The 18,859-nt window shown below is 44.4% G+C and overlaps 1 protein-coding gene across 1 annotated transcript in view; it reads left to right on the plus strand.

Annotated features, from left to right (window-relative positions):
• anos1 (anosmin 1) overlaps positions 1-18,646 on the plus strand; it is a 41,026-nt gene extending 22,380 nt beyond the window's left edge. The window contains exons 5-14 of the mRNA XM_019263171.2: positions 3,720-3,904; positions 4,279-4,408; positions 6,689-6,894; positions 8,632-8,776; positions 10,252-10,398; positions 13,258-13,346; positions 14,508-14,679; positions 15,143-15,363; positions 16,055-16,196; positions 17,390-18,646. Of these exons, the coding sequence (XP_019118716.1) occupies positions 3,720-3,904; positions 4,279-4,408; positions 6,689-6,894; positions 8,632-8,776; positions 10,252-10,398; positions 13,258-13,346; positions 14,508-14,679; positions 15,143-15,363; positions 16,055-16,196; positions 17,390-17,448 (1,496 nt within the window). The 3' untranslated portion in view covers positions 17,449-18,646. The remainder of the gene's footprint in view (positions 1-3,719; positions 3,905-4,278; positions 4,409-6,688; positions 6,895-8,631; positions 8,777-10,251; positions 10,399-13,257; positions 13,347-14,507; positions 14,680-15,142; positions 15,364-16,054; positions 16,197-17,389) is intronic.
• Positions 18,647-18,859: the final 213 nt, after the last annotated feature.

The raw sequence follows: 18,859 nt of genomic DNA on the forward strand, positions 1-18,859 counted from the left end.
TCTCTGTAACTGCTGGATATGCTGGATATTACAAATGACTGTAAAGGGTGACGATAATAAACTTGTTTATTGTGTCACAAGGGGCCTGCAAAAGTTATTGCAGGTTTGAATGAAGACAAAATGAACAAATTAACATATTGAATGTATTAATTAGAGGGAGAAGGGAGCTCTACAGGTTGACTAAGATGCACGACGTGACTAAGCGTTGGACTGCGCGCGCCGTTAAAGTTGCTTAATTGTCCGTGCACCCGGCATCTCGTCTCTTTATTTAATTATTGCTCAGTTCTGTTTCCAAGAGGGACCGAATTAACACGGCTCGTCAGCTGAATCACAGATACTCCCTCCCCTCTCTCTTTATCTTATTCATTAAGCGGCGTTTCATATCTGGTAATGGCTCACCGCAAACATCGTGTTTTTTAATGAGATTAAACTGTTGTGTTTGCATAATTTTCCGAAATACTGTTACCGAACCAGTTAATCCCTCGTTATTAATTTATTTTTTTTAATCTCAATGACGCAAATTGCAGATTATCTCGAACAATTTTATCTTGACAACTTGTTCAGAATCCAAAGTCTTCATTTCATCTCTGTGCATTGTCCTACACCCACACAGGCCTCATGCTTTTTTTCTTCTTCTTCTATATAACGATATAACTGTATCTATAACTGGAATAAATCCTCAGTCTTGAATTTGCTGGATGAGCTCGACTGTGGGTTTCACAGACACAGATGTACCCAAGAATCTTTGCTCCAGTAAAACAGTTTAATAGCGCTGCCCCTAGGCGCCCCTGGTGTTTTGAGGGTGCTCACTCGTTTTGTGAGAGAACCAAGAGCCTCTGAACTTGGAGATGAGAGCTGGAACTACATTATATACACTATCAGCGCAGAATTGGCTGGCAGCCTGAGGCCATAACAAAGTTGGGGAGATGTTGAAGCAAGAGCAGTGGAAGATGAGTCTAAATCGAGCTTTTAACCACAGCAAGCGGTGTATGCTTTGAATCACACGCCGTGTTTCACTGTGCTGTACTGTATATAGTTGAGAGAGGCAGGAGGCATGTGATTTTTTTTCTTCGAATTTGAGCACACAAGATGAGCATGCAGACATTTTTTTTATATTTGATGTGGAGAAAAAAAATCCTGAGGGGACTTCATGGCGGATTTCATGCTCAAAAGGTGAACAGCACGTTAATCCGGGGGAAAGATGAAAGCAGGCGTAACCTTGAAAATTTTTCAATACAGTGACCCAGTCAATGAAAACCATTCACCGCACTGTGAGACCTTCAAATCAAGCAGCATACCCCGCTGATTTAGTCCAAACACTGAGCTCATGATGGGTCGCCGTCAGCGCTGCGTTTACACTGAATTACACTCAGCGTTTTTTGGTGAAAGTCCGGATGGAATTCTCGTCCCGGCACTCAGTGTTAAAGGTCTAATTAGCTGCTCATGGTTTGAAGAGTGTAATTGTTTCTATGTGTGCACGAGTATGTGTATGTAGTCTTTTGCCATGATGAGCCATGATGCTGGAAGCCATTAGCAAACACAAGCGGGGAGAAATGGAGCGTTTCCCCCAACTGAGATCACTCTCAGATGTGTGTGCGTGTGTGTGTGTGTGTGTGTCTTCAGGTTAGGGTCCCCAGCCCGTGTACTTATCCCCCCTGAAAACTTCAGTGTTCAGGATCTCTGAGACCACTGGACCCCCCGCTGGGCTTTTGATGTGCAACAAAGCCTCTTCTTCTTTTGATGCAGTTGTACATCATCCACTGTGCATTCTCAGAGGTGTTCCTCGGATAAAATATGCCGTGCACGTATGGAAATAGGTGCTTTATTAGGCACTTTCATGTAGTTATCTCTAGCTCCCTCATTTCCTCCGTTGCCGTGGAAGAAATTGCACCGTGTGTGATGCAACGCAACTTGTTATGCGTGTTTTTCTGATCAAAAGCAGTGCGCAAGAAAGAAAAGCAGCCGGTGGGTGGTTTAAACAAACAATATGTGGAAAAACGTAGATGATCAGAACCAAATTAAGTTGAGCCAGAGTTATCCTCACACTGTCACAACAAGTCAGTCGGTGCATTGGTCCATCATCCATCCTCAGTTCACGGTAAGTCCTCGTGCAACAAGCAGTATTTGCTAGTGTTTTCCCCCAGCCCCCCCCTGTAATTAGAGCCATCATTATGACAGTATGTGCGTGAGTATTGAAAATTATATTCCTGTGAGCGTAATTGCTGGCATGATTAAGACATGAATGGACGCCGTGCTCTTGATCGTGCCTCAGCAGCAGTTACATCATGATTTTTTTTGGAGTAAGCGTGTGGCCATTGAAAAATGAACGCTGTATGATTCTTGGATCAAACCCGGCCCCAAAAAAAGTTATCTTTGGAAAAAGAGCAAGCTGAGAGAAAGTGTATTCGTTTGCCCTCCTACATATTGCGGAAGAAGAGAGGATGTGTGTGTGTGTGTGTGTGTGTGTGTTTGTGTTTTTGTCTAAGTGTGGTTTGTGCTTTGCAGGAGTACTTGTGTGTGCGACTTTGTGGGAAGATGAGCTAAGACACAGGCAGAAGAGGAATGCTGTGGTTACCTCTGTGTTCATTATTGCGCAGGAAATGTGACACGTTCACACACACACACACAGACACACACACACACACACACACGACTGTGGAGCTGTGAAACCACAGCAAAACGACCCCCAGCTGTTAGTATCCAGAAAGCTGTTATCAGTGGGACAAAACAAAGTGCAGACTCCATACGCATGTGGCTCAAGGACCCTCCTCCATCTTCCAGGGTATATATATATATATATCATATATATATATATATATATATATATATACATCAATCAGTCATATCTCTATTCAGTCCTTATGCAGGGCATGTGAAAAAAATAAGTAGATCAAGCACTCTGCATACAAAACACAATCTTGATGATGTTGTTTACCGACGTGAAGCGCAGTAGCCTCGAGCGCGAGTGTGTTGATGCCGTTGATAAATGCCGAGCGTTGGTGGGCCGCTCAGCAGCGACAGAGGTCCAACATAATGGTCTGAAGTGCTAGGTGATTTATAGAGAACAGTGGGATGCATTCAGCCTTCTCCCGTACTTCCAAACTTGCTTTTCCAATCTCCATCTCATTATCACTATGCCCGACGCTCAATCAACAACTCACTACGTCTCCGCTGCAATAAATCCACTCGAGAGAGAGAGAGAGAGAGAGAGTCAGTCTGACTTGGCTGAACATTTGGCCCAGTCCTGCACTTAATAAATCTCTAATTTATTGCACATGGCCACATCGACTTTCGTCTGAAAAAAAAGGCTGAATGTGAAGCGAAGTGATGAACTTTACATGAATGTGCATGTATGTTTGCGCTGTCTGCAAGATAGAAAAAAACAGAGAGAGAGAGGGAGGGAGTGACATTACCCGAGCCATCTTGCATACCTGGATATAAACTGTGTGTAACATTTCTAAGAGGAGCAGCAAATCGTGTCACTCTGGCCAGGAAATATCACAATCGGTCACAGTAGAATGACGACGGCGTTGACCCGCAGTGTGTATGAAATCTATTGCGGTGAGGTCATGTCTCATTTTCAAATCTGTATCTGTCCAACTCTGATGCTGTCATTTATCTTTCCAACCAAAGAAGGAAAACAATAAAATTGCATGTTGGAAGTTCACCTGCTAGCCTCCCGTCACGGTATGTGATCTTCCTTGCGTTTTTTTTTTTAGGAGTTCCACTGAAGCCGAGGAAAGAGCTGGTGTTTTTGGAGCAGCCATCGGGTCAGCTGGAGATCCGCTGGTCTTCCAAGTTCAACATTTCCGTGGAGCCTGTCCTCTATGTTGTGCAGCGCCGCTGGAATTATGGCATCCACCCTAGCGAGGACGATGCCACCGAGTGGCAGACTGTGGCACAGGTAGGAACCAGCACGCCGTATGTGCATGTCAGCAAGATGAAACTTCTTTTCTTTTTTTTTTGTCTTTCAGATCCCATCAATTGTAGTTATGCGAGCGATTCTTTTGATCAGACATATGTGGATTTGTGTCACTAAAGAAATTTCAGCCGCACATGTCCCAGCGTGCCACATGCTACAGCTGTGAAAGTGCTCCACTGCGCTGACAGACTGTTGCACACGGTTGCACATTCCTCGCAGTCGCAGTGTCTTTGAAAGTTTGGCAAAGAGAAACACGCAGATGACTGATGTGGCAGCAAACTCACACTGGGGGCTGTGACCCTGCGTGAACCCTGACCCCTGCGGTTTGCTCACCCACCCCTTCATCTGTCCCTCAGACTGCAGAGGAGCGCGTCCAACTGGCTGACATCAGAGCCAGCAGATGGTACCAGTTCAGAGTCGCTGCTGTCAATGTCCACGGGACCCGTGGCTTCACTGCGCCAAGCAAACACTTCCGCTCCTCCAGAGGTACGTGTGTGTATGCACTTATGTGTGTGTGTGTGTGTGTGTGTGTGGCCTTGCTTTGTGACTAAGTTCCTGTTTGACACCCACTGCCCTCCATTTGTTATCGTTAAGACCTTGGAACAGGTGGAGCCTTTGGGAAAGACTTTTAAAACCTGATTTGACTTCTTATCTTGAGCAAACCAAGTGCATGTGCTGAATATTCAGCCAAGCTTTATCACAGACTCAAAGAAACTGTGTATTTTGCTGCGCATCTCTTATTCACCTGCATCTCTTCAGGGGATTAAAATACAGATTTTTTTTGTGAGAATTGAAATCATGTTTACCTTTTTTTGTGTGATTCACTCCTGAGTTGCTTGACCTCAGGGCTCCGTGCAGCAGCAGCAGCAAACCGATTATGACTGAAATGATTGTTAAAGGAAAAACATACATTCAACACTTTGGACTAACACGTCTTAGATTTGTTTGTTTAAAAATGTACTCAGGTATTAAACCTTTCGATTTCGTGCGTTTACCTAGTTAAACCAGAGTTGTAAATATGTGCTAAGTGGAGAGGGTAATTCATGCCGACGCCAAGTAGATTTGGAGTAATGAGGAGGGACTGGGGTGCGGAGAACATTTTCGTTTCTGTGCTGCAACCAGATCTTCATTTTCGGTTCTTCAAACGAGGGGTTTCCCCCTCTTTACAGTCATATAAAATGTAATGTGTCTGAATTAGTCAGGATATTGCAGGTTTCAAATGAATGCAAGTGTTGTCTTGCCTCCAGAGGGATTGACGTAACCGAGGCCCGAGCTTCAGATCTTTGTCGCAGATTAGTCCTCCCATGCGCTCGACTCCTCCACTCTGCACTTTGGATGCCGAATGACACAAAAATCGCAGTGTTGTGCCGCAGATGGCATTTGTTAAAGCAACGGCCAATTATTCTGCGGTTCCCGGGGATTACAGGTTGTGTCTAGATTGAATCTAATCTGACTCTGCATCTAGACGGCGTGTTTGTTTGACGTGTAGAGGCAGAGCCACCGCTTCAGCCTCGAGTTCGGTGCCTTTTTTTTAAATGCATGTCACGTAAAAAATTGTGTCTGCACTGTGCAGGATGACTTTGTTCTTTTTATCTTTAAAAAAATGCACAGTGCACATAAGTATACTCTACCAAACTTGTGTTATTTATTCATTAATACACATGAATGTTATTTTGTAGTGGTGCACTGGCAGGCGTCCTAAGTGCTTTCCATGTTCTGCCAAATACTCAAAACCTGTGCCAAATGCAAAAAGTATTAGTGTGTTTGGTGGCGGTGGTGTGTCTGTGTGTGTGTGTGTGTGTGTGTGTGTTGACCTGTCCTGTCAAGCCTTCGTCATACATTTATTCCCCGGAGCGTTCTGGATGGCTGTCAGACAGAGCCAGACACCAGGTGGGAAAGGGATTCTGCTGCAGGGATGGAAACCGATCTCCAATCAGGCCAATCAGTGCCAGAACGTTGATAGATTGATGGGAGCTGTCATAGATTTGATGAGCTCCTGGCGATTCTGTCATGCCATTGTTATTTATATAGTACAGCCATATCATCTGATTGCAATTTTGCACTACTACACTTTGTTAGGGCAATTTGTAAGAACTGACTGGCTTATTTATCTTGCGCAGCCAGAATCAGCTGGTATGGAGAACCGATGTGTCCGGTTTGTGTTTTTGGACCTGGATTAAATGTGTTTCAGGTGGGAGAGGGCAGGATAAGAAAGGGGGGAGCCAAAGCAGGGCTGTGGCGTGAATCATTTTCTCATTAAAGGGCTATTCCCTCCGGTCCGGCGTCTGGCATGTGGCCCTGCCTCTCTCCTACCTCGCACCGTGGGCTGACATCAGCAGCAGCAGGCTGGGTCACAGCAGAACCGGTACAGGAATGTTGAGTGTGGAGCCAAAGTGAGCAGCATGTGTTTGTTAACCTCTTGACCTGCGCTCTCGGTCCTGCTGAACGCTGTCATGGACATGACATGACACCTGTCATAACATCTCATGGCAGATTGTCAGTGGAGGACTAATTACTTTACACAGTGTCATACTGCCCCCCCTCCCCCCTTCCTAACCGTTAAGCTCGCCATCAAATGGTGAAAGGTGTCTTGGCCTGTGGTACGTTAAACGTGAAATCATACGTGCAAGAAAACTGCCTTGGCTCAAGATTTGTCACATACAAGAACCAGAGGGCCCCTCTTTGTCTTCCTCTCTAAATGTCCACAGATGTACTAAAATCTGTTCGCGCTGACAGTGTTGTTTCGTGTTGCTGCCATGTCTTCAGATCCTTCCGCCCCTCCCAGCCCGACCAGCTTGCGCGTCACGAACGTGACGCTCGGCGACGAAGGCCTGGTGACAGCTCGCCTCAACTGGACCCTGCCGGAGGAGCCCGATATCCCCGTACATCACTACAAAGTGTTCTGGAGCTGGACCGTGCCCACCAAGTCCATGGTGCCATCCAAGAAGAAAAGGAGAAAGACCACCAACGGGGTAATCTTCTCACCATGTCTTAGTGATGTGTGTTTCTCTCTCTCTCTCTCTCTCTGAGAATCTTGTGCAGGATTATCTCAGCATCTTCCCCTCTGGCCTCAACACCTCGCTGTAAATATCCACGCTGGCCTGCAGTGGAGAAAAAAAAGGATAAACATGGAGCAGGGGTTGAATTTATTTATATATATACACGCAAGGCTATCAATCACACACAGATTGATACAATCTGTTCTTCTTTGTTTTAATTTCTTATACTGATGAAAGGACCCTTAAACGCACCGTTAAGCTTTGAAAGAAAACACATTAAGTGTGATAAATAGCCTTTTTTAAAGCGATAAATCACGATTTCAGGCTCTGCGTTTCTTCAATATCTCAATTTGTGTTGTTCTCTTTTTTTTTTTTTGTCGGGATTTCGAAGCTCTCGGTTTTTCTGATTGTGTAATTCGGCTATTTCTGAAGTGGAACATGGCTTTATTTATTTATCTTGTCTTATTTTGAACAAAGATCTCTCAAAGCCGAGCGGTTGCATAACCACAACTCAAACAGCCATTCTCCTGTTATCATCTCTCACAGTGTATTTTAAACTGAGGGAGGCTGTAAAACGGGACAAACGAGCTGAAAACATGCGAGAAGCGTTCTCTAATGATATCATGTTTAAAGGAAAATAGCATTGATTCTTACCGTTAATTCCTTGGAACTGTTTAGTTTCCATACTGGAACGTTCTCAACTATTTAGCTCGACCAGAAAAAAAAAAAAAAAAAAGAGTTTTATGGCCTCTTGTCTGGGATGTCACAAAGACAAAACCCACTTGCAATCACAAAGAAAGATAAATACAATTTGGTTATAAAAGCTTAAACAAACAGGCGAGCTAAGAGCTAACAAAGTTGGACTTCCTGGCTTGGACAACTCCGAAAGCCGCAGACTAATATTTTCATAGTATTACAAATGTGTTTTTACATACAAATTACACAATTATGTATGCGATCTTCGACTGGACCGTCGAAGATTGATGCGATGGGTCAATAAGCATATGTGAATTGAATCGACCTGGTAGATAAATCATGTGACAAGATCGTTGTCCGTCCTCATAAATCAAAGCCTCTTGTATGAATAGCTGAATAAATTTGGCGTATACCCACTAACGTATGACCTGACATACCTGTGGCTCGGCGTCTGTGATGAGCATTTCGTTTTTTAAGACTCGAGCAAAGAAAGACGGATTGTCTAGACGGTCCACGCACACCTCTATAGAGTCTTCTCCTGAATTAGTTTATGAAACGCATAGCAGATGTGGCACAGAGGCGATAGAGGTGGGAGACACCAGACACCTATTGACACATGTACTACTGGTTTCCACTTTGGCACCTCGGGGCTTTGAAAGCAGCCTGCTGGTAGAGGAATGTCAAAACATGCACAGTCAATAACAAGAACTCATCAAGCTCACGCTGATGGTGGAATGCTGCAAGTCAAACACAGTGAGGAAGCCCTGGGAGGCTCTGATAACATGGCTCCCTCACAAAGCCCCCGAAGGCTATCTCCTCGCCACGATACCTTCCTCAGCTCCACATGTGTTCTTAATAAACAGGGGGGCTTTTCCCACAGGCTCGAGTTGGCCCAGGCTGAGCCAAGCTGGAACTATGACTGGGACAGTGACAAGGGGGCCTTGTGTGTGTGTGTGTGTGTGTGTGTGTGACATACAAAATGCCAACATGTGTGTGTGTTTTCTGTTGTCACAGGCTCAGAGCTGGGTGGATCTGGAGGGGCTGCAACAAAACAGCAGTTACACCGTGGAGCTGCAGGCTGTCACATACTGGGGACAGGTGCGCCTGAAGAGCACCAAGGCTTCTCTCCACTTCAGCACCTCCCAGAATAATGAGTCAGGTAAACACTGGCGCTTATTCCCTGCTGGTCATCCAGCTGACAGACTTTGTCTTTTGCTGCTATATCGTTGGTCGGTTTTACTATTTTGGTCCAGGCTGAAATATCTCAACAGCGATTATATTGATTGCCATGAAATTCTGTGCAAACAGAAGACGAATCCTAATTAACTGAAGGTCGGGGTCGAAATCTACTTGATGCATCTGCATAATGTTTGCTACACACATTCCTTGTTGCCTCACAGCAAGAAGGTTCCTGGTTTGAACTTCGGCTGCAGCCTTTCTGTGTGGGGTTTGCATGTCCTTCGGTGTCAGCGTGGGTTCTCTCCGGGTACTCCGGCTTCCTCCTAAGACATGCACTTAACAGGTTCATTGGTGACTCTAAATTGCCCGTAGGTGTGAATGGTTGTTTATCTACAGATAATGGATGGATGGATGGACATTCATTGTATCCTAACGTCTTTGACGATCCTCTGACTTCCCCTCTAGCACCACCATGATGTTCACATATGTGGCTTTTGAGGGAAATATCGATTGGGATGGAGTGTCGGAAACTAAAATTTGGTACAGACCTTCATGTCCCATACCAGGATTAATCGTAATCACTTCTTTTCGTCTGGGTCAAAAAATTTCACATTTTGTTTTATAACTAAATCTCTGCCATACTAATGACATTCCCAGATCTGGCATGTTAATGTGCTAAAATGTAAGATTGTGACTGTGAATGCGTTCAGCTCAAATCACCGCTGGGCACAGGTTCACACAGTCGCTAGGATGGCTGCACGACATCTTCTTTTTACTGAGTGAATGCCATTTTTATGAGTACTTTTAGCAAAAAAACAACCTTTAGTTTTGGTCAGATGCAGCTGATGTTAATGTGGCAACCAAACAGGCATTGTAAGGTGCAATTAAGAGTCACATGCAGCATCACGCACTGCCTCAAATCAAACACAAAACCTGGACGGTGCCGCAGTTTTGTGATTGCGGCTCCACATGGGATTGATGCCGAATCAACCTCGGCAGAATGCAATCGTCGTGCTGTTTGTTTGTGTCTCTTGAGAGTTTTAAGTTTTCCTAAATTACCGAGAGTCTTCAGGCAAACAATCATCATGAGAATTGAAAAGAAAAAAAAAAGGCAGGAATGGCCAAGGTACGCTGACAGCACATCTGCATTCATTCGGAGCTCCCGTGTGTTTAGGAAACACACAGACCGAGCCTCAGTGCTTACACAGTGTGTACATTTTGAAGCACGTGTGGCTCGCGAGGGAATTGAACCTCTAACCTTGGCAGTTGTAGTTGCTGCGTGTACCCATCGAGTTACGCCACACTCATGCATAAAGAGCGTGTTGTAACTGCTGTGATCTTACAAAGAAATAATTGTGTGTGTTTCTGTTACCATGCCGGAGAGTTTGCCACAACACAGTCAGTGTGTGTGTGTCTTAGCTACAGCAGCAAACATTTCTCCCTTTCTCTTCCCAGCAAAATCAGTGCTCAAGTCAAAGAAGGAGGAGATATCGCCTCTTAGTTCGACCATGGCTAAACGCCCTTCTGGCCCTCTGGAGGTAGGCACGCCTTTCTACCAGGACGGCCAGCTGCAGGTCCGCGTCTACTGGAAGAACCGGGGAGGTATGCGCACTCTATTGAACTGATTTATAGCTTTGTCAGAATCCAATTAGTACCTCATTATGCCCATTAATCACCGCTTGTGCCATAATAAAATGTTATGGCTGAATCCCAGTCGCTCAAACAATGGATGATTCCGTTTAGAAATGCGGCATCGGATGGTGTAAATGAAATGAATGAAACAATGTGTCTTTGTTGGAGCTGGGGTAATGTGAGTTGCCGGGTAAATTGGTGTAAACCTGCACACGGACTCCGAGAGCGGAGCCACTGTTTAGTAAGAAACAATAAACACACAGAGCTAAGCCGAGCGATGGGATTTATTGACAGCTGTATTTAATAGATCCTCTCCCCTCACGCATTAGCCGTCGAAGCGGCCCATTTTTTTTGTTTTACAAGACCTGATGTCATAGGGAACAGGAACGGTCATGGGTTGAAGCACCACAAGGGGTTAAAGCCTATAGGAATGCCTGTCCCAGCGGCGTCCATCCCCCCCCCCCAACCCTTCTGTTAATACCAGAGTGGAAATATGGAAACCTTGAAAGCCATGCTCTCAGGGTAACCTGTCAAGTCCCATTCACTGGTCTATGTTATGTTACTAATATATGTCATCGCCTCAGCCAAACTCCACATCTTAGAGTCAAGAATGCAAACCCTGGCTGAAGGAGAGGCCTGGTGAGACACCAACTGCTGAATCAGAGTGAGAGAGTAAGAGTAAGGGGAAGATAGAGTTGGCCCAGAGCTGTTGGAGCGAGGTTGGCCTGCACTCTGAGAGCTGAGTGATGCTGACGGGGATCGAGCATGGTGTTGCAGTGCAGAGTTAATCCCTGGTCCAGCTTCTTTTTCTGTCTCTTGTTTGCTGGTCTGCAGCATGTGTGTGTGTGTGTACATATGTGCCACTGCCACTCATTAGTCTGAAGGATGACCTTGGCTTTGACTCCTGACAACCTGGGTTCCACTACTGTAAACATACAGACGTGCAGATGGCCTGGAGAGTTTGGAGTCTCTGGACATCTGGTTTGTGTGACAGACAAAAGGGGGCAGGTTAACTGAACTATGATTAAACTCTCACTCATTGTCTCTGTGATCCAAAACAGCCCGGGCCTCTGGGTTGTCTCCAGCAGACGTAAGAGAAACCTTACTGTACACCAGCTCAGATAATATATCGCTGTCTGCCCGACACCCAGACGATAGACAGCAATCCGGCGGTGGCGGCACTTCTGAGGCACGATTCCAGTCGTGATTTATCGAACATCGCCGAGGTTCTGTTCTCTACCTGATTTCCATGTCCCATTTCTTGTTTTACATACCGCTTCCCCTCTCCGTCAGACCTGGCTAAGCATATCTTGTTTATTTTTTACTGATTTCCCGGTTCCCTGTAATTCCTCTCTTCTGCTTCCAAAGACCTCAGGGGCTCCTAGTGCCAGATCTGTGTCTAAGCCTTCAAAGGACCCCTTTTATCTCCCCACTACAACCCAGGCCCGCGCCGAGGGGCAAACATAGCATAACTCAATTATTAATCGGAGAAGAATTTCACATATCCAGGCGACACAGTCGAATGAATATTAAATCCAGTAACATAATATGAAAGTGATGGGCGGATAAACACCGCCGATGAGCTCAGGAGGTGCTACTGTACGGTAATGAAGCGAAATTTCTGCTGCCGCTGCTGCTGCCGGAGCTTGCAGCTGAGAGAGTTGGTGTGTCCCAGCATGACCGAGGCTGCCAGTCCAAGCTGATGAGAATGCAAATCCTTTAAAGTCGAAGCAGAAAAAGTTGGTTGGTTTTTTTTGGGGGGGAACTGAGCCTTCAGCGAACGAACGGAAACGTTTGGGCAACAGGGAAATCATGTTAATAAATTAATGCAAAGACAAAAAGGGGGAAGCGCTTTCATGTTATTTTCAGAGACGTACGTTTTATCGTGACCATCGATGAAGAGCGATATCAGATCTCGGATAGGGGGGTGTTGTAATTTGTGAGATACCCATCAGTTAATCATTCCAGCCTGTCGGACTGTCTTTTGATATCAGATTAATGTTCAGTGGATGCAGCGCTGTGAGATAACTGCCTTCATCCACTCTGTTCTCATGTACTAGACGTCGAGGGGCTGAAGGGTTTTTCCTTTTTACTCGACTACATTTGTTTGTAATATTCATTCGATGCGTTTTGTCCAAAGCAAATGAAACTTTTATGCCCACATCGAGAGCGGTTTGTGTTTCGCTAAAAGATGCTTGTGACGGCAGCAGCACAGCGACTGAATCACACTTAATGAATTACTCCAGCATCTTGTCCTTATAAACACAATGATTACACTAATAGTTACATGAACCTAGACACCGGTGTATATACAGAAGTACCTCCACCTTGTTTTGTAAAGTTAAATTTCCCAGAATAATTACTAATTAAACTAAGGAATATCAAGGAATATCTTTATTATTAAGTAATGAAAGACGCCTGCTCCAGCATGTTTTGTCACTCAGATGTCCAGAAAAATTTGTTCCATAAAGAGAAAAGCAGCAAATTATTATATTTGAGAACTCTGAGCCGGTAAATGTTCACATCATTTCACTTCGTGACTGAATTTGATCATAAAAATTGCTGTCTGTTGATACATTAATCATTTTTATACTAGTAATAAATACAATTATACAATAATATAACTCTAACAAGGGACTTTCTGCTGCTTAATGAGTACTTCATGTTTAATACTCGAGTACATCTTGCTCATACTACTTAAAGTTCCTTTCACTTTAGTGAAATTTGCAGGACTTTCTCTTGTAATAGAGGATTTTTTACATTTCCTAAAGGTGTGTACAGAGTTTTGTCTTTGTTGTGTGACATCTGCTCATCCTCTCTTTGTCTCAGATCCCTCTGTGAGTCGCTACCACGTCCAGTGGATGCCGGAGTACTGCAGCCACAACGAGACCCGAGGACCAGAGAAATCAGTCACGCAGGTTAGTCAAAAACCCGGCAAACCCGGGCTCTGCACAGCTTCCAAACCGAGGTTTTGATCGCAGAGTGCAGCATGCACAGAGCTACGGCTTGATCATCAGCCCCGGCGCTATGCAAAGCACGTGCCTGACCTTTTTGTCTGATGCTTTCAAAGGACAGCTCCCGCTAAAGAAAACAACTCCGCTGAACGAGCCGAAGCCCTGTTGCGTTGGATTTGCACTGGGCAAATCACTGGCTGTTGTTTTGAATATTATGAGTCAGTTGTGTGGTCAGGCATGTGGTGTGTTGGCCAATAAAACGCATTTACTTAAACATTGTTTCCCGGAATGGGGGTTCATTCACCTCCAACAGCCCCAGCCATGCTCCCGCATGGGGTTTTATTTTAGGGTGCACTAAGGTCTGTGTGTAGGCGTCGGGAGAGTCTGGGGGTGGCGGGGTGGGGGTTAACTGTTGGGGCTCAGGCTGATACAGGGTGGCAGAGGCCTGGCAATCAACACATTCTTCGGGGACCGGCGCTCTGGTTGCTAGGTAATATACATCCATTTTCTATAGATCGCTGGGAAGGATTCCAGGCTTGTGCTTTTATGTGAGCACAGCGCCTCATTCACTTTTAATCAAAGCTGTTCCATATCAGAGAGAATATACACACACCCTTTCTCAGGGGACTGCCTATTAACGTGGAATCTCTTTTATTACAAATGCAAGATCTAAATCCACTAGTCAGCATGATTTTTTTTTTTTTGGATTCCTTGATACGAGATGAGAAAGGAGTTTTTTTTTTCAGATCAATAGATGATTAAAGTTTGAAACGAGCGTATAGAGTGTAAGTCTGAATTCATTAACATGGATTTACGGATCTCTTTTTAAATTGCATATGAATACACTTTGGTCGCAGCTTCTTAATTAAGTTCCTCTTGTGTTTTGCCGCATGTGGAAGCGATAAAAAATCATTTATATCGTAAGCCGAATAGAAGAATAGTGGTCTAACCCCGACCATGTGAGCGTTCAAAGTAGTCCTGTAATGTGGGGCATGTTCCTGAGGTCTTAGTGGGAATGTGATCTGCCTTGGCGCTGTGTATTTAATTATCTCTGAAGCTCCATGGGACCTGACCTGGGTGACATGTCAAAGTCATCAGGGCTGAATAATGTGTTTCTTGGCTCAGGAGAACTACATCAACCTCCCGGGCCTGCTGTTCTCCTGCAAGTACAAAGTCACTGTTCACATGCTCAAGTCCAAGAGACGCTCCAAGGACGAGAGCACCACCTTCCTCACCCCGTCCTGCGCCACCATCCGGAGCAAGACTCACAAACACATCCCCTGCCCGGGGGAGGGAGGTGAGTGTTCAGCTGTCAGTGCATCAGACATAAGATGTTATAATCATGTGTGAGATTTTGGGGAAATGCTTTTGTTTTCTCTCATGTCTGTGTGATAAATATGAAGTTACAGCAAGCAGCAGGGGGGTATCCTCACTCCAGCAGCTTTAAATCTCACTGTTTAACACGTTGTAGCTCGCGTCGCCTTGTTGTCACCTTGGGAGACTCCAGGAAATCACACCCGGCTCTGATATAATCCAACGTATAACCCCCAATGAACATTTTGTTTTTTTTTCACAAATGAAACAAGAAATAACATTAATTTGTGATGATAAGTGGCTGCTTGCTGAAGCGACATATGAAGCACACAGACACGCGAGACGTAGTGATCTTATCATCTAACTCCCAAGCAAGAAAACAATAAAATGTTGAACTGTTCCTGTGATATCAAACGCCGTGACCGAGACCGCCTTTCTCCCAACAGCTCTGGGGCTTCCAAAGGTTTTGGCTAAGCCGGAGAACCTGACGGCGTCTTTCTCCATCAACGAGGGAAACATCACCGGCAACTTCCTGTGGCGCGTGTCCAGGGTGGCTCCCCATCAGCGGATCACGGGCTTCCAGGTCACCTGGGCTGAGATCACCACCGAAAGCCGGCAAAACAGCCTCCCCAACAGCATCATCTCCCAGTCCCAGATTCTGCCTCCAGTAAGTCTTCATTAAACCAGGATTTTCTCAGAGTAGCCATAAAGCGCAGACTGTTTTCAAATGCCGCAGACAGATTAGGCTTCCATTAAGCACGGGGAGAATGCTTTATCATTGTCAGTAAAGTGTCCCTTCCCTTAGCGAAGCATGTGCTATCTCCAGCATTTTCATTTCATGGCATCTGTCAGAGGTGAGGGTGATTTGAGGATAACAGTGTTGTGGCCGCTTTGCATGAATCTTTGTGATAAGCTGTGGTGTGCAGACAGACACGGGCACAGATCTAAAGGAAGTGTTGTGTCCTGCTGGAAGTTCTCCTCCTCTACCTTTTCATCTGCCTTCACGTCTTCGTCTTTCATCCTCCGCGAGAGTTCTGAAAAAGCCGCTCTTTGACATAATCTTCTCCATCAACAACACGTTCCGCCTATCTGCACCTCCCAGCCTCTGGAGCTTGTCTATAAATAAAACCACCCACCGCACACTTTATCAAGCTGGCAGCAAGAAAAGGGAGACAGCAAGCCTTATGAAAACAAAGTCTTTGTTTTTGTCTGTGGTTTGTGCAAAGACAGCTACGCATCTGGTACTCCCTTGGTCCGCAGCCCATTCCGATTCGAGTCCTGTCAAATTCAAAGGCACAGTTCTGTTGTATTTCAACTGATTGCATGTCTTCTGCTGCTCTCCTCCCTTCTCTTGGCAGGATCATAACTTGCTCGTAGTGTCCAACTTGCGACCATCCACCTACTACAGACTGGAGGTGCAGGTCATAACGACTGGAGGAGAAGGTCCAGCCACGGTCAAGACCTTCCAGACCCCGAACATATTACCCGTCATTCAACACCGTAAGTCTCAAAGTTGCTGTCGGCTCAGTTTAATCTTCTGGCACTTCATCATTTCCACTAATGTGGTATTTTATTTTGACTTGTGCGGTTGCGTTGGGGACTATTGTTTCGATCGGCAGCTGTTTATCCTTACGGCAGTATTTTGACATTTTAGTTAATGTGTTTATTTGCCTTTTGGCGATAAGTCAGAAGATCAATACTTTTTTTTTGCGTCTGTGCAATAAATATAAAGCTACAGCCAAGCAGCCGGGTTTAGCCGAAGACTAGAAACAAGTGGAAATGACTAGCCGGGCTTTATCAGACCTCTGCTCAGAGGCCAAGACATAGTCCAGTACATAAAACAGCAAATTCTTACACTTAATCTGTAAACAAATGAGATATACAATATTAATTAGGGAGCTCATGCACCAGAAAAACAAGTTCCCAAAGCTATTCCTGTAAAAATATGATCACTAGATACATATTTTAATATCAGCAATAAATCTCATGCCTAGTTGTATGTAAAAGAGATTGCTCAAAGTCATGAACCCACAAAATATTACAGTAGTTCCCCACAGCGCTGTGGAACGTTTTAGTGTCTTTCAGCTACTGTTCTGGTTTTCCAGCCCACAACTCTAAAACTCTGTTTTGGTTCACTGTCAGTGCTCTCTTTAGCATCATTTCCAGATGCAGCAGGCAGCTGTTTTCAGCATAAAAATAAAAAATAAAAATCTCTAGAAAAACCCTTTTACACTACCTGCCCAGCACCGAATAGCTAAGATAAATAGTGGAAGCATTTAGCAGCTAAAGTGTCAGGTGTTTCCGTGATGAATCGGTGCAGCGCGAGACAAAGCTTAAAAAGAAAGTGAATATCGACCTCGCATTCATCCGACTGCCAGAAACACGACTCTAAGCACATGCTAATGTTGCTCTGCTGGATGTATAAATAGCCAACCATATCAACTTTTTAAGGGGGTATGTCAATGTTGTCAGCTGATTTCCATTACCCCCCCCCTAAGCTGCCAAAAAATCAGCAAGAAAAGATGCTGATTACTTTGTGTTTTTACCGGAAAAGACACACTTAACTCCGGGTGTTTATCTCAGCGAAAAAGAGAGGATGTAAAAAGTATTTATGGCCTAGATAAGAAGTTAAACGCTGATGTGTATCTGCAGCGGCAGATCTCTTATTTCTTTTCTTATTTCTTTTTTTTCAGGACCCAGACTCCGGCAGCACCACTCTCACCACCAGAAGCCATCAGTAGAGAGGCACTGAGTCGCAAGTGGAGGTGAACCCTTAATAGGGAGAAGTACCAGTGGCTCTCTGCTCCTGTCTGTCAAGGAAGGAATGTGTGGAACCAAACAGAAACAGCGCACCAGACCATGAACTGACCCCCCTCCCTGATCGTGAAATATGGGTCCATCCTCTCTAGGCTCCGCAAAAAAAAAAAAAAACACATCAGCTATTCCTACTTAAACTCTCTCTCTCTCTCTTGACTGATAACGCATCACCGGACGGGCTCGGCCTGTACAGTGAAATTCATACCGCAAAGGGTTTCATATTCTGCGTTGGTTAGCACGCCCCCCCTCACACCTCATCATGAAGTTATGAAATATTAAAAGTAAGACCCAGGAAACGCCTACAAATGCTGTCATTGTGTGCAGCGACGAGATATTATATCGAAAAATTGAAATCAGATGATTCATGTCGAGCAATTAGTTCACGGCTTTAAAGAAAAACAACTCCTCTGGCGACTCGATTGAAGACTGTTGAATTGTTTATCCGTGAAGAAAGAAAAGTATAAATCCCTCTTATTTATTTTGTGTTACCCATTAAAGAGGCGCTTAGGCACACAGTCAGTACTGATGGATGATGTAACTAAAAAGTAAAAGTCATTGTTGTCTAACCCAGAATATTTCACATAGTATGTTGCATGTAGTACATTTGATTTTTTTCTTTGAAGCTGTAAATGAATTACGCGCTTCAAATTGAAAGCTCGTAATGGTTTTGCATGACAACCGTTAGCATTCTGTTGGCATGAAATAACGTCTGTGTTACCTCCTTTTTCAATATGTTAGCAATATTTCATTAACAGATTAACAAAGAATTATATTGGGAGTAATACGTAATGTTTATTAATGAAATTATAACTCGTGTGGAAATGATGAATTGTACATGTTCTTGGCTGTAGAAATATTTGTCGTGGAACAGTCAGTGAATGTCTATATTTATTTATGTGTGTATTACAAAGTTTGGTTTGGATGTGTGTGAATGTGTATGTTCTTTTTTTTTGTTTTTTGTGTGTGTGTGTGTGTGTGTGTTCTAGTCTCAAGTTTTTGAACCCGGCAAAAAAAAAAAAAATACTTGTAAAGACATTTTGTAAAAATGGAATTGTAAATACAGTCTTATGTTACATGTTATTTTTCCATGGTAGAAAACTGTACAAAATGCTAAGTAATAAAATAATCCTTAACCAGATCTCCCCCCCTTTTTTTTTTTTTTTTGTTTGTTTAATTGAAGCTGCTGTGAGGAGTAAATAGACATGCTTCTCCTCCTCCGTGCTCAACTATTTGGCAGTTAGTGTTGCTTATTTTGGCTGTAAAACCCATCACGGCAGACGGTGTACAGCATATTCACTGATCGGCCCTCGGAGCCTGAGACATGCGCTCTGCAAGTCCAAATAAAC

Source organism: Larimichthys crocea, chromosome XVIII, assembly GCF_000972845.2.
Source record: "Larimichthys crocea isolate SSNF chromosome XVIII, L_crocea_2.0, whole genome shotgun sequence".
Lineage (NCBI taxonomy): Eukaryota > Metazoa > Chordata > Actinopteri > Sciaenidae > Larimichthys > Larimichthys crocea.